The following is a 22,695-nucleotide window of genomic DNA, read 5'->3' on the forward strand; positions in this document are numbered from 1 at the left end:
GTCTCTGCAATTCACTGTGTCTCTCCACAGGCTGGCGTGAGATCAGCTGGCTGTCCAAGGCGTCTTCACCACTCTGTAAGAGGGAGAGATGGAGGGAGAGAGAGAGAGAGATGGAGGAGGGAGCGAGAGAGAGGAGGGAGAGAGAGATGGAGGAGGGAGAGATAGAGAGGAGGGAGAGATAGAGGGAGATGGAGAGAGAGAGAGAGATGGAGGTAGAGAGAGAGAGAGAGATGGAGGTAGAGAGAGAGAGAGAGATGGAGGAGGGAGAGAGAGAGCGAGATGGAGGAGAGAGAGAGAGATGGAGGAGAGAGAGCGAGATGGAGGAGAGAGAGAGAGATGGAGGAGGGAAAGAGAGAGAGAGAGAGATGGAGGAGAGAGAGAGATGGAGGAGAGAGAGAGAGAGAGAGAGAGATGGAGGAGAGAGAGAGATGGAGGAGGGAGAGAGATGGAGGTGGGAGAGCGAGAGAGAGATAGAGAGATGAGAGAGAGGGAGAGATGGGGGAGGGAGAGAGAGGGAGGTGGGAGAGCGAGAGAGAGATGGAGGGAGAGAGAGAGAGATGGAGGAGAGAGAGATGGAGGTGGGAGAGAGATGGAGGAGGGAGAGAGAGAGGAGGTGGGAGAGCGAGAGAGAGATGGAGGGAGAGATAGAGAGATGAGAGAGAGGGAGAGATGGGGGAGGGAGAGAGAGGGAGAGATGGGGGCGGGAGAGAGAGAGAGAGAGATAAAAGGGAAATGGAGGAAGGAGACTGGGGATGCTCTGCTGAGTTATTGTCCGTGATACAGAGAGAACATGGAAACAGCATCCTGCGAACCGAACCGCGCTCTGAGGATCTACAAAGGCTCTCTGAAGGCTGCGAACCGAACCGCGCTCTGAGGATCTACAAAGGCTCTCTGAAGGCTGCGAACCGAACCGCGCTCTGAGGATCTACAAAGGCTCTCTGAAGGCTGCGAACCGAACCGCGCTCTGAGGATCTACAAAGGCTCTCTGAAGGCTGCGAACCGAACCGCGCTCTGAGGATCTACAAAGGCTCTCTGAAGGCTGCGAACCGAACCGCGCTCTGAGGATCTACAAAGGCTCTCTGAAGGCTGCGAACCGAACCGCGCTCTGAGGATCTACAAAGGCTCTCTGAAGGCTGCGAACCGAACCGCGCTCTGAGGATCTACAAAGGCTCTCTGAAGGCTGCGAACCGAACCGCGCTCTGAGGATCTACAAAGGCTCTCTGAAGGCTGCGAACCGAACCGCGCTCTGAGGATTTACATTTACATTTAAGTCATTTAGCAGACGCTCTTATCCAGAGCGACTTACAAATTGGTGCATTCACCTTATGACATCCAGTGGGACAGTCACTTAACAATAGTGCATCTAAAACTTAGGGGGGGGGGGTGAGACTCCGCTGTCCTGGCGTCGTGAGGGAGTTTGTTCCACCATTGGGGGGCCAGGGCAGCGAACAGTTTTGACTGGGCTGAGCGGGAGCTGTACTTCCTCAGTGGTAGGGAGGCGAGCAGGCCAGAGGTGGATGAACGCAGTGCCCTTGTTTGGGTGTAGGGCCTGATCAGAGCCTGGAGGTACTGAGGTGCCGTTCCCCTCACAGCTCCGTAGGCAAGCACCATGGTCTTGTAGCGGATGCGAGCTTCAACTGGAAGCCAGTGGAGAGAACGGAGGAGCGGGGTGACGTGAGAGAACTTGGGAAGGTTGAACACCAGACGGGCTGCGGCATTCTGGATGAGTTGAAGGGGTTTAATGGCACAGGCAGGGAGCCCAGCCAACAGCGAGTTGCAGTAATCCAGACGGGAGATGACAAGTGCCTGGATTAGGACCTGCGCCGCTTCCTGTGTGAGGCAGGGTCGTACTCTGCGGATGTTGTAGAGCATGAACCTACAGGAACGGGCCACCGCCTTGATGTTGGTTGAGAACGACAGGGTGTTGTCCAGGATCACGCCAAGGTTCTTGGCGCTCTGGGAGGAGGACACAATGGAGTTGTCAACCGTGATGGCGAGATCATGGAACGGGCAGTCCTTCCCCGGGAGGAAGAGCAGCTCCGTCTTGCCGAGGTTCAGCTTGAGGTGGTGATCCGTCATCCACACTGATATGTCTGCCAGACATGCAGAGATGCGATTCGCCACCTGGTCATCAGAAGGGGGAAAGGAGAAGATTAATTGTGTGTCGTCTGCATAGCAATGATAAGAGAGACCATGTGAGGTTATGACAGAGCCAAGTGACTTGATGTATAGCGAGAATAGGAGAGGGCCAAGAACAGAGCCCTGGGGGACACCAGTGGTGAGAGCGCGTGGTGAGGAGACAGATTCTCGCCACGCCACCTGGTAGGAGCGACCTGTCAGGTAGGACGCAATCCAAGCGTGGGCCGCGCCGGAGATGCCCAACTCGGAGAGGGTGGAGAGGAGGATCTGATGGTTCACAGTATCGAAGGCAGCCGATAGATCTAGAAGGATGAGAGCAGAGGAGAGAGAGTTAGCTTTAGCAGTGCGGAGCGCCTCCGTGATACAGAGGAGAGCAGTCTCAGTTGAATGACTAGTCTTGAAACCTGACTGATTTGGATCAAGAAGGTCATTCAGAGAGAGATAGCGGGAGAGCTGGCCAAGGACGGCACGTTCAAGAGTTTTGGAGAGAAAAGAAAGAAGGGATACTGGTCTGTAATTGTTGACATCGGAGGGATCGAGTGTAGGTTTTTTCAGAAGGGGTGCAACTCTCGCTCTCTTGAAGACGGAAGGGACGTAGCCAGCGGTCAGGGATGAGTTGATGAGCGAGGTGAGGTAAGGGAGAAGGTCTCCGGAAATGGTCTGGAGAAGAGAGGAGGGGATAGGGTCAAGCGGGCAGGTTGTTGGGTGGCCGGCCTTCAGAAGACGCAAGATTTCATCTGGAGAGAGAGGGGAGAAAGAGGTCAGAGCACAGGGTAGGGCAGTGTGAGCAGAACCAGCGGTGTCGTTTGACTTAGCAAACGAGGATCGGATGTCGTCGACCTTCTTTTCAAAATGGTTGACGAAGTCATCTGCAGAGAGGGGAGGAGGGGGGAGGGGGCGGAGGATTCAGGAGGGAGGAGAAGGTGGCAAAGAGCTTCCTAGGGTTAGAGGCAGATGCTTGGAATTTAGCGTGGTAGAAAGTGGCTTTAGCAGCAGAGACAGAGGAGGAAAATGTAGAGAGGAGGGAGTGAAAGGATGCCAGGTCCGCAGGGAGGCGAGTTTTCCTCCATTTCCGCTCGGCTGCCCGGAGCCCTGTTCTGTGAGCTCGCAATGAGTCATCGAGCCACGGAGCGGGAGGGGAGGACCGAGCCGGCCTGGAGGATAGGGGACATAGAGAGTCAAGGGATGCAGAGAGGGAGGAGAGGAGGGTTGAGGAGGCAGAATCAGGAGATAGGTGGGAGAAGGTTTGAGCGGAGGGAAGAGATGATAGGATGGAAGAGGAGAGAGTAGCGGTGGATAGAGAGCGAAGGTTGGGACGGCGCGATACCATCCGAGTAGGGGCAGTGTGGGAGGTGTTGGATGAGAGCGAGAGGGAAAAGGATATAAGGCAGTGGTCGGAGACTTGGAGGGGAGTTGCAATGAGGTTAGTGGAAGAACAGCATCTAGTAAAGATGAGGTCGAGCGTATTGCCTGCCTTGTGAGTAGGGGGGGAAGGTGAGAGGGTGAGGTCAAAAGAGGAGAGGAGTGGAAAGAAGGAGGCAGAGAGGAAAGAGTCAAAGGTAGACGTGGGGAGGTTAAAGTCGCCCAGAACTGTGAGAGGTGAGCCGTCCTCAGGAAAGGAGCTTATCAAGGCATCAAGCTCATTGATGAACTCTCCGAGGGAACCTGGAGGGCGATAAATGATAAGGATGTTAAGCTTGAAAGGGCTAGTAACTGTGACAGCATGGAATTCAAAGGAGGCGATAGAGAGATGGGTAAGGGGAGAAAGAGAGAATGACCACTTGGGAGAGATGAGGATCCCGGTGCCACCACCCCGCTGACCAGACGCTCTCGGGGTGTGCGAGAACACGTGGGCGGACGAAGAGAGAGCAGTAGGAGTAGCAGTGTTGTCTGTGGTGATCCATGTTTCCGTCAGTGCCAAGAAGTCGAGGGACTGGAGGGAGGCATAGGCTGAGATGAACTCTGCCTTGTTGACCGCAGATTGGCAGTTCCAGAGGCTACCGGAGACCTGGAACTCCACGTGGGTCGTGCGCGCTGGGACCACCAGAGTAGGGTGGCCGCGGCCACGCGGTGAGGAGCGTTTGTATGGTCTGTGCAGAGAGGAGAGAACAGGGATAAACAGACACATAGTTGACAGGCTACAGAAGAGGCTACACTAATGCAAAGGAGATTGGAATGACAAGTGGACTACACGTCTCGAATGTTCAGAAAGTTAAGCTACGTAGCAAGAATCTTATTGACTAAAATGATTAAAATGATACAGTACTGCTGAAGTAGGCCAGCTGGCAGTGGGTGCGTTGTTGACACTACACTAATCAAGTCGTTCCGTTGAGTGTAATAGTTTATGCAGTGTTGCTATTCGGGGGCTAGCTGGCTAGCTAGCAGTGTTGTTTACGTTACGTTGCGTTAAAAGAACGACAATAGCTGGCTAGGATCTACAAAGGCTCTCTGAAGGCTGCGAACCAAACCGCGCTCTGAGGATCTACAAAGGCTCTCTGAAGGCTGCGAACCGAACCGCGCTCTGAGGATCTACAAAGGCTCTCTGAAGGCTGCGAACCGAACCGCGCTCTGAGGATCTACAAAGGCTCTCTGAAGGATGCGAACCGAACCGCGCTCTGAGGATCTACAAAGGCTCTCTGAAGGCTGCGAACCGAACCGCACTCTGAGGATCTACAAAGGCTCTCTGAAGGCTGCGAACCTCGCTCTGAGGATCTACAAAGGCTCTCTGAAGGCTGCGAACCGAACCGCTCTCTGAGGATCTACAAAGGCTCTCTGAAGGCTGCGAACCTCGCTCTGAGGATCTACAAAGGCTCTCTGAAGGCTGCGAACCGAACCGCTCTCTGAGGATCTACAAAGGCTCTCTGAAGGCTGCGAACCGAACCGCGCTCTGAGGATCTACAAAGGCTCTCTGAAGGCTGCGAACCTCGCTCTGAGGATCTACAAAGGCTCTCTGAAGGCTGCGAACCGAACCGCTCTCTGAGGATCTACAAAGGCTCTCTGAAGGCTGCGAACCGAACCGCGCTCTGAGGATCTACAAAGGCTCTCTGAAGGCTGCGAACCGAACCGCGCTCTGAGGATCTACAAAGGCTCTCTGAAGGCTCGACAACTCTCTCTGGGGTGTCAGCTTCTTTATGTGACATTTGTTTTGCTGGAACTCTGGGCGTGCGACCCAAATGACACCCTACTCCCAGTATAGGGGACCGGAGCCCAGAGGGTCAAAAGGAGTTAACTAAATGGGGGATAGGACACAGCCTGGAGCTTTCATGGCTTCTCTAAGAGTTGCACTGCTGTGTCTGTATCTCTGTGTAGCTGATAGTTGATCTATTAAAGGAGCCTGTAAAGGCGAGCTGGGCTCTGCAGCTCTCTACACATCTTGTCTTGTTGAACTCCTCTTCACTTGGACATTGGCCAGATTATAGTCTCTATATAGGGGCAGGGAGGTCAGAGGTCAGATATAAGGCTGTTTTTAAAGGCTTGTGTTTAGACGTTCTTTTAGAAATGCAGCACAGATTCAAAATTAACTTCATTTTTATTTTTATTTTGGAACATTCAGTTATGCTGCAGTTTAGGAATGTTTAAATGTTCACACAAACAATATTATGGACAATCTGAAAACATCTATCATGTCCAATTCCTATTTTGTGCCTGATTTGATGCCAGAAGTGGGATGGTGTAAACTCCCAGTGATGCCATTTGGCCTCAGTGTTTCTACGGTGTAGACATACCAGTGGTACACTGAAGACACCTGCTGGTCTGGAGGACTGGTGGCTGGTTCCTGGAGGGCTGGTGGCTGGTTGGTTCCTGTAGGACTGGAGGGCTGGTGGCTGGTTCCTGTAGGACTGGAGGGCTGGTGGCTGACTCCTGCAGGACTGCAGGGCTGATGGCTGATTCCTGGAGGGCTGGTGGCTGGTTCTTGGAGGAAATGGTGCCCTGTAGGACTGGAGGGTACTGGTTCCTGGAGGACTGGAGGGCTGGTGGCTGGTTCCTGTGGACTGGAGGGCTGGTGGCTGGTTCTTCAGGGCTGGAGGGGTTGGGGCTGGCTGGGCTTCCTGCAAGACAGGCTGATTCCTGGGGCTGGTGGCTGAGGAAATTGCTTCAGGACTGGAGGACTGGGGCTGGTGGCTGGTTCCTTCAGGGCTGGAGGGCTGGTGGCTGGTTCCTGTAGGACTGGTGGCTGGTGGCTGGCTTGCTTCAGGACTGGAGGGCTGGTGGCTGGTTCCTGCAAGACTGGAGGGCTGGTGGCTGGTTCCTGTAGGACTGGGGCTGGTGGCTGGCTAGGACTGGAGGGCTGGTGGCTTGTTCCTGCCAGACTGGAGGGCTGGTGGCTGGTTCCTGTAGGACTGGAGGGCTGGTTGCTGTAGGACTGGAGGGCTGGTGGCTGGTTCCTGCCAGACTGGAGGGCTGGTGGCTGGTTCCTGCCAGGACTGGAGGGCTGGTGGCTGGTTCCTGGAGGACTGGAGGGCTGGTGGCTGGTTCCTGCAGGGTTGGAGGGCAGGTGGCTGGCTCCTGGAGGGTTGGTGGCTGGTTCCTGTAGGACTGGAGGGCTGGTGGCTGGTTCCTGCAGGGTTGGAGGGCTGGTAGCTGGCTCCTGGAAGACTGGAGGGCTGGTGGCTGCTTCCTGCCAGACTGGAGGGCTGGCGGCTGGTTCCTGCAGGGTTGGAGGGCTGGTGGCTGGCCCCTGTAGGGCTGGTGGCTGGTTCCTGTAGGACTGGAGGGCTGGTGGCTGGTTCCTGCCAGACTGGAGGGCTGGTGGCTGGTTCCTGTAGGACTGGAGGCTGGTTCCTGCCAGACTAGAGGACTGGTGGCTGGTTCCTGTAGGACTGGAGGGCTAGTGGCTGGTTCCTGCAGGGTTGGAGGGCTGGTGGCTGGTTCCTGTAGGACTGAAGGGCTAGTGGCTGGTTCCTGCAGGATTGGAGGGCTGGTGGCTGGTTCCTGCCAGACCAGAGGGCTGGTGGCTGGTTCCTGTAGGACTGGAGGGCTGGTGGTTGGTTCCTGCAGGGCTGGAGGGCTGGTGGCTGGTTCCTGGAGGGCTGGTGGCTGGCTCCTGTATGTCTGGAGGGCTGTTGGCTGGCTCCTTCAGGACTGTAGGGGAATAGGGTGCCATTTGGGATGCAGACCTACTAGTATTTGCTGAGATTTAATTGGCAGATAGACCAGTGGCTCAATGATGGCTAACAGTACCCTGAGGCAATTTCCTCTCTCTCTCTGTGTGTGTGTGTGTTTGTGTGTGTGTGTTGTTGTTGTTTTTTTCTCTCTGTTTGGTCCAACCACCACCAGAACCCATTGTTTCCTGTAGGCTTGAGGCTGAGGAAAGGGGTCTAATTTGGGATTCAGCAGAGTCAGCTAACCAACTCTCCACCGGGAGGAAATACATTTCTGCAATGCAGCCATAGAAATATAATTCATTCTGTAACCATAGAAATATAATTCATTCTACAGCCATAGAAATATAATTCATTCTGTAACCATAGAAATATAATTCATTCTACAGCCATAGAAATATAATTCATTCTTCAGCCATAGAAATATAATTCATTCTACAGCCATAGAAATATAATTCATTCTACAGCCATAGAAATATAATTCATTCTACAGCCATAGAAATATAATTCATTCTACAGCCATAGAAATATAATTCATTCTACAGCCATAGAAATATAATTCATTCTGTAACCATATAAATATAATTCATTCTTCAGCCATAGAAATATAAATAATTCTGTAGCCATAGAAATATAATTAATTCTTCAGCCATAGAAATATAATTAATCCTGTAGCCATAGAAATATAATTAATCCTGTAGCCATAGAAATATAATTCATTCTACAGCCATAGAAATATAATTAATTCTGTAGCCATAGAAATATAATTAATCTTCAGCCATAGAAATATAATTAATCCTGTAGCCATAGAAATATAATTCATTCTGTAGCCATAGAAATATAATTCATTCTACAGCCATAGAAATATAATTAATTCTGTAGCCATAGAAATATAATTAATCCTGTAGCCATAGAAATATAATTAATCCTGTAGCCATAGAAATATAATTCATTCTACAGCCATAGAAATATAATTCATTCTACAGCCATAGAAATATAATTAATTCTGTAGCCATAGAAATATAATTCATCCTGTAGCCATAGAAATATAATTAATCCTGTAGCCATAGAAATATAATTCATTCTACAGCCATAGAAATATAATTCATTCTACAGCCATAGAAATATAATTCATTCTGTAGCCATAGAAAAATATAATTCATTCTACAGCCATAGAAATATAATTAATTCTGTAGCCATAGAAATATAATTAATCCTGTAGCCATAGAAATATAATTCATTCTACAGCCATATAAATATAATTCATTCTACAGCCATAGAAATATAATTAATTCTGTAGCCATAGAAATATAATTCATCCTGTAGCCATAGAAATATAATTAATCCTGTAGCCATAGAAATATAATTAATTCTGTAGCCATAGAAATATAATTAATCCTGTAGCCATAGAAATATAATTAATCCTGTAGCCATAGAAATATAATTCATTCTACAGCCATAGAAATATAATTCATTCTACAGCCATAGAAATATAATTCATTCTACAGCCATAAAATATAATTCATTCTACAGCCATAGAAATATAATTAATCCTGCCATAGAAATATAATTCATTCTACAGTCTTATAATTAATCCTGTAGCCATAGAAATATAATTCATTCTACAGTCTTGCCTGCAGGATTTTCCACCACTGTCGACATCACGGTTTCTCTTAGGAAACTATACACACAACAGCAGCAAAATGGCCGTAACTTTCTTGGTGTAGTGCCACTAGTTAATTTAGTGGATACCTCACATGATGTCACTAGTGTTCTGTAGGTGGCCCCTCCCCTTCCCCTTTACCTCCCTGCTCGCTCATTGGACAAATAACCGTCTTACTCTAGTGTTCTGTAGGTGGCCCCTCCCCTTCCCCTTTACCTCCCTGCTCGCTCATTGGACAAATAACCGTCTTACTCTAGTGTTCTGTAGGTGGCCCCTCCCCTTCCCCTTTACCTCCCTGCTCGCTCATTGGACAAATAACCGTCTTACTCTAGTGTTCTGTAGGTGGCCCCTCCCCTTCCCCTTTACCTCCCTGCTCGCTCATTGGACAAATAACCGTCTTACTCTAGTGTTCTGTAGGTGGCCCCTCCCCTTCCCCTTTACCTCCCTGCTCGCTCATTGGACAAGTAACCGTCTTACTCTAGTGTTCTGTAGGTGGCCCCTCCCCTTCCCCTTTACCTCCCTGCTCGCTCATTGGACAAATAACCGTCTTACTCTAGTGTTCTGTAGGTGGCCCCTCCCCTTCCCCTTTACCTCCCTGCTCGCTCATTGGACAAATAACCGTCTTACTCTAGTGTTCTGTAGGTGGCCCCTCCCCTTCCCCTTTACCTCCCTGCTCGCTCATTGGACAAGTAACCGTCTTACTCTAGTGTTCTGTAGGTGGCCCCTCCCTTCCCCTTTACCTCCCTGCTCGCTCATTGGACAAATAACCGTCTTACTCTAGTGTTCTGTAGGTGGCCCCTCCCCTTCCCCTTTACCTCCCTGCTCGCTCATTGGACAAATAACCGTCTTACTCTAGTGTTCTGTAGGTGGCCCCTCCCCTTCCCCTTTACCTCCCTGCTCGCTCATTGGACAAGTAACCGTCTTACTCTAGTGTTCTGTAGGTGGCCCCTCCCCTTCCCCTTTACCTCCCTGCTCGCTCATTGGACAAGTAACCGTCTTACTCTAGTGTTCTGTAGGTGGCCCCTGGATTCCACATCCCCTTAACCTCCACTGCTCGCTCATTGGACAAGTAACCGTCTTACTCTAGTGTTCTGTAGGTGGCCCCTCCCCTTCCCCTTTACCTCCCTGCTCGCTCATTGGACAAGTAACCGTCTTACTCTAGTGTTCTGTAGGTGGCCCCTCCCCTTCCCTTTCCTCCTCTGACTCATTGACAGACAAGTAACCGTCTTACTCTAGTGTTACTGTAGGTGGCCCCTTTCCAATTTGACAGGTCCCTAAAGAGCTGCAGTCATTGGACAAATAACACTGTGGTTTTAGTGTTCTGAGATGAGGTGGCCCCTCCCCTTCCCCTTTACCTCCCTGCTGCTCATTGGACAAATAACCGTCTTACTCTAGTGTTCTGTAGGGGAGGGGAGGAGAGGGGAGGAGACCTCCCTGCTCGCTCATTGGACAAGTAACCGTCTTACTCTAGTGTTCTGTAGGTGGCCCCTCCCTCTCACCTTTACCTCCCTGCTCGCTCATTGGACAAATAACCGTCTTACTCTAGTGTTCTGTAGGTGGCCCCTCCCCCCTTACTCAGAAGGGGACCCCTGCTCGCTCATTGGACAAGGGAACCGGAGGACTCTAGTGCCTCCAGTTAAAATCGAAGGACTCCTGCAGAGATGGAGGAGAGGGGACTGAACCCAGTCAATGGGGAGCTGACGTCCACACATCACAGGAGAGCAGGGGAGGGAAACATTAAGATTCAGAGGGGAGGGGAAAGAGATGGGAGAGAGGGAAGGAAAGACATCTCTCCTGGGAGTATCCTATGGGTTGGAGAAGACACAGGGGAAAGAGGAGCAGAGGGGAGGGGGAAAGAGATGGGAGGGAGGGAAGGAAGGTAAAGAGCTGCAGTAGGGCTACAGGGAGTATTATGGGTTGGAGAAGAGGAGAAAGAGGAGAGGAGATGGGTGGGGTTTACTGGGAGGGAGGGAAGGAAGGAGAGGAGACTACAAGTATAGGGTTGGAGAAGAGGAGAGGGGAGGAGGGGAGGAGAGGAGGGAGGAGAAGGGAAGGGGAGGAGAAGGAGAGGAGAGGGGAGGAGAAGGAGGGAGGGAGGAAGGAAGGAGAGGAGAAGGGAGTATTATGGGTTGGAGAAGAGGGGAGGGAAAGAGGAGAAGGAGGGGAGGGGAAAGAGATGGGAGGGAGGGGAGGAAGGAGAGGAGTAGGGGGTACAGGGAGGGGATTATGGGTTGGAGAAGGGAGGGGAGGGAAGGAAGGAGAAGGAGTAGGGCTAGATGGAGTATTATGGGTTGGAGAAGAATGGGGAGGGAAATGGGAGAGAGGAGAGGAGGGAAAGAGGAGAGGAGAGGGGAGGGGAAAGAGATGGGAGGGAGGGAAGGAAGGAGAGGAGTAGGGCTACAGGGAGTATTATGGGTTGGAGAAGAGGGGAGGGAAAGAGGAGAGGAGAGGGGAGGGGAAAGAGATGGGAGGGAGGGAAGGAAGGAGAGGAGTAGGGCTACAGGGAGTATTATGGGTTGGAGAAGAGGGGAGGGAAGGAAGGAGAGGAGTAGGGCTACAGGGAGTATTATGGGTTGGAGAAGAGGGGAGGGAAGGAAGGAGAGGAGTAGGGCTAGAGGGAGTATTATGGGTTGGAGAAGAGGGGAGGGAAGGAAGGAGAGGAGTAGGGCTACAGGGAGTATTATGGGTTGGAGAAGAGGGAAGTTGTTTACTCAAACAGATACCCTTCCTCCCTTCCTGTAAGGCACTCAGCCCAACCATACTTTGTGCTGATACGCTTTTCATCAACTTTAAAGGCTGCATTTACACAGGCAGCCCAATTCTGAGATTTTTTTCCGCTAATTGCTCTTTTGACCAATCACATCACATCTCTATTTCAGAGCTGATCTGAAAAAAATATCAGAATTGGGTTGCCTGTGTAAATGCAACCAAAGAAATGAATGAGACGCCATTTTCACAAGTTGGTTTTGTTAATGATAAAAGCCTGTGGTTTTGTTAATGGTAAAAGCCTGTGGTTTTGTTAATGGTAAAAGCCTGTGGTTTTGTTAATGATAAAAGCCTGTGGTTTTGTTAATGATAAAGGCCTGTGGTTTTGTTCATGTTAAAAGCCTGTGGTTTTGTTAATGATAAAGGCCTGTGGTTTTGTTAATGATAAAGGCCTGTGGTTTTGTTAATGATAAAAGCCTGTGGTTTTGTTAATGATAAAGGCCTGTGGTTTTGTTAATGATAAAGGCCTGTGGTTTTGTTAATGATAAAGGCCTGTGGTTTTGTTAATGATAAAGGCCTGTGGTTTTGTTAATGATAAAGGCCTGTGGTTTTGTTAATGATAAAAGCCTGTGGTTTTGTTAATGATAAAGGCCTGTGGTTTTGTTAATGATAAAAGCCTGTGGTTTTGTTAATGGTAAAAGCCTGTGGTTTTGTTAATGATTTAAGCCTGTGGTTTTGTTAATGGTATAAGCCTGTGGTTTTGTTAATGTTAAAAGCCTGTGGTTTTGTTAATGATTTAAGCCTGTGGTTTTGTTAATGGTATAAGCCTGTGGTTTTGTTAATGATAAAGGCCTGTGGTTTTGTTAATGATAAAGGCCTGTGGTTTTGTTAATGATAAAGGCCTGTGGTTTTGTTAATGATAAAAGCCTGTGGTTTTGTTAATGGTAAAAGCCTGTGGTTTTGTTAATGATTTAAGCCTGTGGTTTTGTTAATGGTATAAGCCTGTGGTTTTGTTAATGATATAAGCCTGTGGTTTTGTTAATGATATAAGCCTGTGGTTTTGTTAATGATAAAAGCCTGTGGTTTTGTTAATGATAAAAGCCTGTGGTTTTGTTAATGATAAAAGCCTGTGGTTTTGTTAATGATAAAAGCCTGTGGTTTTGTTAATGTTAAAAGCCTGTGGTTTTGTTAATGATAAAAGCCTGTGGTTTTGTTAATGATAAAAGCCTGTGGTTTTGTTAATGATTTAAGGCCTGTGGTTTTGTTAATGATAAAGGCCTGTGGTTTTGTTAATGATAAAGCCTGTGGTTTTGTTAATGATAAAGGCCTGTGGTTTTGTTAATGATAAAAGCCTGTGGTTTTGTTAATGGTAAAAGCCTGTGGTTTTGTTAATGATTTAAGCCTGTGGTTTTGTTAATGTTAAAAGCCCGTGGTTTTGTTAATGATAAAAGCCTGTGGTTTTGTTAATGATAAAGGCCTGTGGTTTTGTTAATGATAAAGGCCTGTGGTTTTGTTAATGATAAAAGCCTGTGGTTTTGTTAATGATAAAGGCCTGTGGTTTTGTTAATGATAAAGGCCTTTTTTGCTAATGATAAAGGCCTAGCTCCATTTGTTAATGAAACCTGGGGTTTTGTTAATGATCATCTGTGGTTTTGTTAATGATAAAGGCCTGTGGTTTTGGTAATGATCAAAACCTGCTTTTGTTAATGGTAAAAGCCTGTGGTTTTGTTAATGAATTAAGCCTGTGGTTTTGTTAATGGTATAAGCCTGCTGGTTTTGTTAATGTTAATCAACCTGTGGTTTTGTTAATGAATCAACCTGCTGGTTTTGTTAATCAATAACCTGTGGTTTTGTTAATGATAAAACCTGCTGGTTTTGTTAATGATAAAGGCCTGTGGTTTTGTTAATGAATCAACCTGCTTTTGTTAATGGTAAAAGCCTGTCAATCAACCTGCTCACAGGTAAAAGCCTTGGTTTTGTTAATGATTTAAGCCTGTGGTTTTGTTAATGGTATAAGCCTGTGGTTTTGTTAATGAATTAACCTGCTTTTGTTAATGGTAAAAGCATCAATTTTGTTAATCAAACTGCCTGTGGTTTTGTTAATGATCAAAAGCCAATCAAAAAGCTCTGTGGTTTTGTTAATGATAAATCAAACTGTGGTTGTGTTAATGTTAATCAACCTGTCAAACTGTTAATGGTAAAAGCCTGTGGTTTTGTTAATGATAAAAGCCTGTGGTTTTGTTACTGATATAAGCCTGTGGTTTTGTTAATGATAAACCTGTGGTTTTGTTAATGATAAAAGCCTGTGGTTTTGTTAATGATTTAAGCCTGTGGTTTTGTTAATGACTAACCTGTGAATTTGTTAATGATTTAAGCACTCCACTTTTGTTAATGATTTAAGCCTGTGGTTTTGTTAATGATAAACTACCTGTGGTTTTGTTAATGATTTAAACTACATGGTTTTGTTAATGATTTAAGCCTGCACTTTGTAAACTAATATGAATGCCTGTGGTTTTGTTACTGATATAAGCCTGTGGTTTTGTTAATGGTAAAAGCCTGTGGTTTTGTTAATTATTTAAGCCTGTGGTTTTGTTAATGATTTAAGCCTGTGGTTTTGTTAATGATTTAAGCCTGTGGTTTTGTTAATGATTTAAGCCTGTGGTTTTGTTACTGATATAAGCCTGTGGTTTTGTTAATGGTAAAAGCCTGTGGTTTTGTTAATTATTTAAGCCTGTGGTTTTGTTAATGATTTAAGCCTGTGGTTTTGTTAATGATAAAAGCCTGTGGTTTTGTTACTGATATAAGCCTGTGGTTTTGTTACTGATATAAGCCTGTGGTTTTGTTACTGATATAAGCCTGTGGTTTTGTTACTGATATAAGCCTGTGGTTTTGTTACTGATTTAAGCCTGTGGTTTTGTTGCTCTCTCTCATACCTCCATCCTTGAATGTCTGCTCCTAGCTCCATCCAGTAGGAAACCTAAACGCTCTCATCATCTCCGACACAAGAAGGGCATGAATGTTGCTCTCACACTCCACTAAACTACACTATGAATGTTGCTCTGCACACCACTCCACTAAACTACACAATGAATGTTGCTCTCAACCTGCTCACAGGTAAACTACACAATCAATGTTGCTCACAGGTAAATACATCAATCAACCTGCTCACAGGTAAACTACACAATCAACCTGCTCACAGGTAAATACATCAATCAACCTGCTCACAGGTAAACTACATCAATCAACCTGTTCACACCAAATACATCAATCAACCTGCACTATGTAATACATCAATCAACCAATCAACCTGCTCACAGGTAAATACACCAATCATCCTGCTCACAGGTAAATATATCAATCAACCAATCAACCTGCTCACAGGTAAATACATCAATGAATACACTATGAATGTTGCTCTGCCACACCACTCCACTAAACTACACTATGAATGTTGCTCTGAATACCACTCCACTAAACTACACTATGCATGTTGCTCTGCACACCACTCCACTAAACTACACTATGGCAGAGTCACATATAGAGTCACATATAAATGTCTGTATTTCTGCAGTATAGTATATTGTGTTTGATGCAGTGGATATTAATCAGATATTAATCAGTGGTTTATGACCGGGCTCTGTGGTCACTCAGCTCTGGGCTGGAAGGGGGATGGGACCCTACATGAGCTCATCTGCATACCTCCAATTCTCTAGATCAATGCAGATAATGTATTGTTCAGTAGCCAGGCTCTGTGTTCCGATGTTCAGTGGCCAGACTCCGTGTTCCGATGTTCAGTGGCCAGGGTCCCTGCTCCGTGTTCCGATGTTCAGTGGCCAGGGGCCAGGCTCCCTGCTCCGTGTTCCGATGTTCAGTGGCCAGGCTCCGTGTTCCGATGGTCCGTGGCCAGGCTCCGAGTTCCGATATTCAGTGGCCAGGCTCCGTGTTCCGATGGTCAGGGGCCAGGCTCCGTGTTCCGATGGTCCGTGGCCAGGCTCCGAGTTCCGATATTCAGTGGCCAGGCTCCGTGTTCCGATGGTCAGGGGCCAGGCTCCGTGTTCCGATGTTCAGTGACCAGGCTCCGTGTTCCGATGTTCAGTTGCCAGGCTCCGTGTTCCGATGTTCAGTGACCAAGCTCCGTGTTCCGATGTTCAGTGGCCAGGCTCCGTGTTCCGATGTTCAGTGGCCAGGCTCCCTGCTCCGTGTTCCGATGTTCAGTGACCAGGCTCCGTGTTCCGATATTCAGTGGCCAGGCTCCGTGTTCCGGTGTTCAGTGGCCAGGCTCCGTGTTCCGGTGTTCAGTTGCCAGGCTCCGTGTTCCGATGTTCAGTTGCCAGGCTCCGTGTTCCGATGTTCAGTGACCAAGCTCCGTGTTCCGATGTTCAGTGGCCAGGCTCCGTGTTCCGATGTTCAGTGGCCAGGCTCCCTGCTCCGTGTTCCGATGTTCAGTGACCAGGCTCCGTGTTCCGATGTTCAGTGACCAGGCTCCGTGTTCCGGTGTTCAGTGGCCAGGCTCCCTGCTCCGTGTTCCGATGTTCAGTGGCCAGGCTCCCTGCTCCGTGTTCCGATATTCAGTGGCCAGGCTCCCTGCTCCGTGTTCAGTGGCCAGGCTCTGTGTTCCGATGTTCAGTGACCAAGCTCCGTGTTCCGATGTTCAGTGGCCAGGCTCCGTGTTCCGATGTTCAGTGGCCAGGCTCCGTGTTCCGATGTTCAGTGACCAGGCTCCGTGTTCCGATGGTCAGTGGCCAGGGTCCTTGTTCGATGTTCAGTGACCAGGCTCCCTGCTCCGATGTTCAGTGGCCAGGCTCCGTGTTCCGGTGTTCAGTGGCCAGGCTCCGTGTTCCGGTGTTCAGTGGCCAGGCTCCGTGTTCCGATGGTCAGTGGCCAGGCTCCCTGCTGGCCAGGCTGTGTTCCGGTGTTCAGTGGCCAGGCTCTGTGTTCCGATGTTCAGTGGCCAGGCTCCGTGTTCCGGTGTTCAGTGGCCAGGCTCCGTGTTCCGATGTTCAGTGGCCAGGCTCCGTGTTCCGGTGTTCAGTGGCCAGGCTCCGTGTTCCGATGTTCAGTGGCCAGGCTCTGTTCCGATGTTCAGTGGCCAGGCTCCGTGTTCCGGTGTTCAGTGGCCAGGCTCCGTGTTCCGATGTTCAGTGGCCAGGCTCCGTGTTCCGGTGTTCAGTGGCCAGGCTCCGTGTTCCGGTGTTCAGTGCCAGGCTCCGTGTTCCGGTGTTCAGTGGCCAGGCTCCGTGTTCCGGTGTTCAGTGACCAGGCTCCGTGTTCCGATGTTCAGTGGCCAGGCTCCTTGTTCCGGTGTTCAGTGGCCAGGCTCCGTGTTCCGATGTTCAGTGGCCAGGCTCCGTGTTCCGATGTTCTGATATTCAGTGGTTCCAGGCTCCCAGCTCCGTGTTCCGATGTTCAGTGACCAGGCTCCGTGTTCCGGTGTTCAGTGGCCAGGCTCCGTGTTCCGATGTTCAGGGGCCAGGCTCCTGCTCCGTGTTCTGATATTCAGTGGCCAGGCTCCCTGCTCCGTGTTCAGTGGCCAGGCTCCGTGTTCCGATGTTCAGGGGCCAGGCTCCCTGCTCCGTGTTCCGATGTTCAGTGGCCAGGGGCCAGGCTCCCTGCTCCGTGTTCCGATGTTCAGTGGCCAGGGGCCAGGCTCCCTGCTCCGTGTTCCGATGTTCAGTGGCCAGGCTCCCTGCTCCGTGTTCCGATGTTCAGTGACCAGGCTCCCTGCTCCGTGTTCCGGTGTTCAGTGGCCAGGCTCCCTGCTCCGTGTTCCGGTGTTCAGTGGCCAGGCTCCCTGCTCTGTGGTACGACCCCCAGGGTGCCATTACCCCACATAATAAAAAACACCACGAGACGTCACACACACAATCGTTAGGACACACGTATAAACTGTGATTGAACCTCTCAACTGAAGTGGGCCAGCTTGACGAGTCGCTGGCTACCTAACGGATGTTGTCATCTCATTGTAGGAGGCAGCGGACAAGGTTCTTCAATTATATCCCCAAAGTGGAAACTAGACTTTACACAGAGAGAGGGAATTCTCAGCTGGGGTAGAGGGGTAGAGGGGTAGAGGGATAGAGGGGTAGAGGGGTAGAGGGGTAGCAGTAGCTACAAGTTGTGTGGAGCACACAAATACACACACACACACACACACACAAAACACACACACACAGACACAGACACACACACACGCACAACCTACAGACAGAGATAGTAGTTTTAAACCCCTCCTCCTTCTGCAGTAACTGGGCTGGGTGTTCTCTGTGTTTACATCCAGACCCGTTACCAAGGCAACGCTGCAATCTGTTTACCACCAGGGCTCTAACTAATTAACCCACATTCTGTCTCTGCCCTCGTTTTGCCAGGCCTTACGCAACCAACACATATGTTTGCCTTGGACTGCGGCCCAATTGGCACCTATTCCCTATGGGCCCTGGTCAAAACTAGGACACTACATAGAGAATAGGGTTCCATTTGGGATACAGATCTGGTAATTATGCTGAGAGGAAGATGAGAGGAATTGGGTTATGGACTAATCAGTGATTATGATTCTCTCCCCAAAGCAACCGGTCCTGTTCTATCTAGGTATTAGTTACCCACCCCTGTCAAGGAGACAGAGGAGAGGCACCCAGTCCGGTTCTATCTAGGTATTAGTTACCCCTGTCAAGGAGACAGAGGAGAGGCACCCAGTCCGGTTCTATCTAGGTATTAGTTACCCACCCCTGTCAAGGAGACAGAGGAGAGGCACCCAGTCCGGTTCTATCTAGGTATTAGTTACCCACCCCTGTCAAGGAGACAGAGGAGAGGCACCCAGTCCGGTTCTATCTAGGTATTAGTTACCCCTGTCAAGGAGACAGAGGAGAGGCACTGGGGAGTTATGATGTGATTCTAATTTATATTCTGCTGCTCTATTAGAGGAGGTACGTTAATAAAACCTTTTCCTATGCTCTTGTACTAGGGTATTTACCGTAACGATGACCTGGCTTTCAGGTAAATTGGGCAGGTGTTGTCCCTTATACCTTTCAGGATTTAGTCATTTTGGACAAAACTAAAAAACAACAGAGATTATTGGTCACTTTAATAATGAGTTTCTTTCTCTGGATTACATTGGAATATAAAATGTTGTTCCAGAATGAGGACAACTGAACAGTATTCTGCCTCTGTGTTGTCATGGTGAAGGGAGGGAAGGGAGCAAACTGATGACTGCTTGGTCTGGATTCCAAATGGCACCCTATTCCCTATGTAGTGCACTATGTTTGATCAAAACCCTATGTTCCCTGTTAACAGGTCTCTGTGAGTCTGATTTCATCAGCTTGTCTCTGTCAGGACTCCTGTTAACAGGTCTCTGTGAGTCTCATTTCAGCAGCTTCGTCACCTCTAAACCCTGGTCTGTATGTTCCTCTCCCCAGGACTGGGACTCTGGAGCTGGGGGACAAGCTGCTGGTCACCTCTAAACCCTGGTCTGTATGTTCCTCTCCCCAGGACTGGGACTCTGGAGCTGGGGGACAAGCTGCTGGTCACCTCTAAACCCTGGTCTGTATGTTCCTCTCCCCAGGACTGGGACTCTGGAGCTGGGGGACAAGCTGCTGGTCACCTCTAAACCCTGGTCTGTATGTTCCTCTCCCCAGGACTGGGACTCTGGAGCTGGGGGACAAGCTGCTGGTCACCTCTAAACCCTGGTCTGTATGTTCCTCTCCCCAGGACTGGGACTCTGGAGCTGGGGGACAAGCTGCTGGTCACCTCTAAACCCTGGTCTGTATGTTCCTCTCCCCAGGACTGGGACTCTGGAGCTGGGGGACAAGCTGCTGGCCATCGATAACATCCGGCTGGACAACTGCTCCATGGAAGATGCTGTTCAGATTCTCCAGCAGTGTGAAGAACTGGTCAAGCTCAAGATCCGCAAGGACGAGGACAACTCAGGTAGTGCGTACACACTGGACACACACACACACACACACACACACACACACACACACACACACACACACACACACACACACACACACACACACACTGGACACACACACACACTGGACACACACACACACTGGACACACACACACACACTGGACACACACACACACACTGGACACACACACACACACGCACACTGGACACACACACACACACACTGGACACACACACACACACACACACACACTGGACACACACACACACTGGACACACACACACACACACACACACACACTGTTAGTCAAAACCACTGTTCCAACCTCTCTGTTAGTCAAAACCACTGAACCAACCTCTCTGTTAGTCAAAACCACTGTACCAACCTCTCTGTTAGTGAAAACCACTGAACCAACCTCTCTGTTAGTCAAAACCACTGTTTCAACCTCTCTGTTAGTGAAAACCACTGTACCAACCTCTCTGTTAGTCAAAACCACTGTTTCAACCTCTCTAGTAGTCAAAACCACTGAACCAACCTCTCTGTTAGTCAAAACCACTGTACCAACCTCTCTGTTAGTCAAAACCACTGTTCCAACCTCTCTGTAGTAGTCAAAACCACTGTTCCAACCTCTGCTAGTCAAAACCACTGTCCTTGTTAGATATAATTCACCTGACCAGGCCTGTCATACCTAAAACTGGAGCTGTTAGTCAAACCCATCTCTACAGCCCTAGGATATCATCATCAATACACATGTTCCTTCTATTTCCAGGAAATGGAATTACATTTATAATTGATCAAAAATAGCCAGAAATGTAAAAAACAAATGTGGCTTCAATTGAATTCAATGATTCATTTCTCCCAGTCTCACTGACCGAATGATGGAGTCAAAACCACTGTCCTTTCTCCCAGTCTCACTGACTAATGATGGAGTTGTTATGATCAGTATGAAGTCCTGAAGTCGATTCAATGATTCTCCCAGACAGAACAGGCATTCTCCCAGTCTCACTGACTGAATGATGGAGTTGTTATGATCAGTATGATGTCTGACAGAACAGCACAGGGATGATTCATTCCTCCCAGTCTCACTGACTGAATGATGGAGTTGTTATGATCAGTATGATGTCTGACAGAACAGCACATGGTTGATTCATTCCTCCCAGTCTCACTGACTGAATGATGGAGTTGATATGATCAGTATGATGTCTGACAGAACAGCACAGGGTTGATTCATTCCTCCCAGTCTCACTGACTGAATGATGGAGTTGATATGATCAGTATGATGTCTGACAGAACAGCACAGGGTTGATTCATTCCTCCCAGTCTCACTGACTGAATGATGGAGTTGTTATGATGTCTGACAGAACAGCACAGGGTTGATTCATTTCTCCCAGTCTCACTGACTGAATGATGGAGTTGTTATGATGTCTGACAGAACAGCACAGGGTTGATTCATTCCTCCCAGTCTCACTGACTGAATGATGGAGTTGTTAATGTCTGAAGAACAAAGGGTTGATTCATTCCTCCCAGTCTCACTGACTGAATGATGGAGTTGTTATGATGTCTGACAGAACAGCACAGGGTTGATTCATTTCTCCCAGTCTCACTGACTGAATGATGGAGTTGTTATGATCAGTATGATGTCTGACAGAACAGCACAGGGTTGATCCATTCCTCCCAGTCTCACTGACTGAATGATGGAGTTGATATGATGTCTGACAGAACACCACATGGAGACAGAGCCAAGCCCCTATGGGCTTGACTGGTACTAATTAAGAATGAGTCGAATTTTAAATGTAGAATTAAAACTACAACAGAATGTCTGGGTTTACACAGACAGACCAAATCTCTTTTTTTTTCCTTCTCACTAATTTGTCTTTTGACCAATCAGATCAGAGCTGAAAAATAATTTGATGTGAAAAGATCTGATGGGATTGGTCAAAAGACGGACCTTCCAAAAGAATTGGGCTTCCTGTGTAAACCCAGTCCACTGGAGATAACACAGTCCTGCCCACCACACCGTTTCCTGAAAGAACTGGGCTTCCTGTGTAAACCCAGCCCACTGGAGATAACACAGTCCTGCCCACCACACTGTTTCCTGAAGGAAACTGGATAACACAGCCTTGTTTCCTGAAGGAACTGTTCCTGTGTAAACCCAGCCCACTGTAGATAACACAGTCCTGCCCACCACACTGTTTCCTGAAGGAACTGGGCTTCCTGTGTAAACCCAGCCCACTGTAGATAACACAGTCCTGCCCACCACACTGTTTCCTGAAGGAACTGGGAAGGAACTGGGCTCCTGTGTAAACCCAGCCCACTGTAGATAACACAGTCCTGCCCACCACACTGTTTCCTTCTTCCTGAAACCCAGCCCACTGAGATAACACAGTCCTGGTTTCCTGAAGGAACTGTAGATAACACAGCTCCTGTGTAAACCCAGCCCACTGTAGATAACACAGTCCTGCCCACCACACTGTTTCCTGAAGGAACTGGGCTTCCTGTGTAAACCCAGCCCACTGTAGATAACACAGTCCTGCCCACCACACTGTTTCCTGAAGGAACTGGGCTTCCTGTGTAAACCCAGCCCACTGTAGATAACACAGTCCTGCCCACCACACTGTTTCCTGAAGGAACTGGGCTTCCTGTGTAAACCCAGCCCACTGTAGATAACACAGTCCTGCCCACCACACTGTTTCCTGAAGGAACTGGGCTTCCTGTGTAAACCCAGCCCACTGTAGATAACACAGTCCTGCCCACCACACTGTTTCCTGAAGGAACTGGGCTTCCTGTGTAAACCCAGCCCACTGTAGATAACACAGTCCTGCCCACCACACTGTTTCCTGAAGGAACTGGGCTTCCTGTGTAAACCCAGCCCACTGTAGATAACACAGTCCTGCCCACCACACTGTTTCCTGAAGGAGTATTCTCAGTTCCCCTATTGCAATGCAGCAGGAGACCCCACCACGGCCAATCATCACAGAGCTATTACTCTGTACGCATATTAGGCTTAGATTAGTTTAATTGGAACAAATGAAATGCTTTGTTTGTTCAATCAGACCATTTAACAACTAACATGTCCCCACGGCTCACAGAGGGGGGATCAAACTGACATCAGACATCCATGTTTACTGATTCATTTGTTTCTCAAATGGCACCCTAATTCCCTAATTCCCTATAGGCCC

The 22,695-nt window shown here is 48.8% G+C and overlaps 1 protein-coding gene across 1 annotated transcript in view; it reads left to right on the forward strand.

The window, feature by feature from the left end:
• The window catches only part of LOC123995856, an 82,732-nt gene that overhangs the window by 25,771 nt on the left and 34,266 nt on the right, over window positions 1-22,695 (forward strand). Inside the window, exons 5-10 of the mRNA XM_046299536.1 lie at window positions 15,378-16,078; window positions 16,183-16,855; window positions 16,984-17,411; window positions 18,566-18,597; window positions 19,090-19,196; window positions 19,309-19,527. Of these exons, the coding sequence (XP_046155492.1) occupies window positions 15,378-16,078; window positions 16,183-16,855; window positions 16,984-17,411; window positions 18,566-18,597; window positions 19,090-19,196; window positions 19,309-19,527 (2,160 nt within the window). The remainder of the gene's footprint in view (window positions 1-15,377; window positions 16,079-16,182; window positions 16,856-16,983; window positions 17,412-18,565; window positions 18,598-19,089; window positions 19,197-19,308; window positions 19,528-22,695) is intronic.

The sequence above is a fragment of the Oncorhynchus gorbuscha genome, linkage group LG14 (genome assembly GCF_021184085.1).
Source record: "Oncorhynchus gorbuscha isolate QuinsamMale2020 ecotype Even-year linkage group LG14, OgorEven_v1.0, whole genome shotgun sequence".
Taxonomy (NCBI): Eukaryota; Metazoa; Chordata; class Actinopteri; order Salmoniformes; family Salmonidae; genus Oncorhynchus; species Oncorhynchus gorbuscha.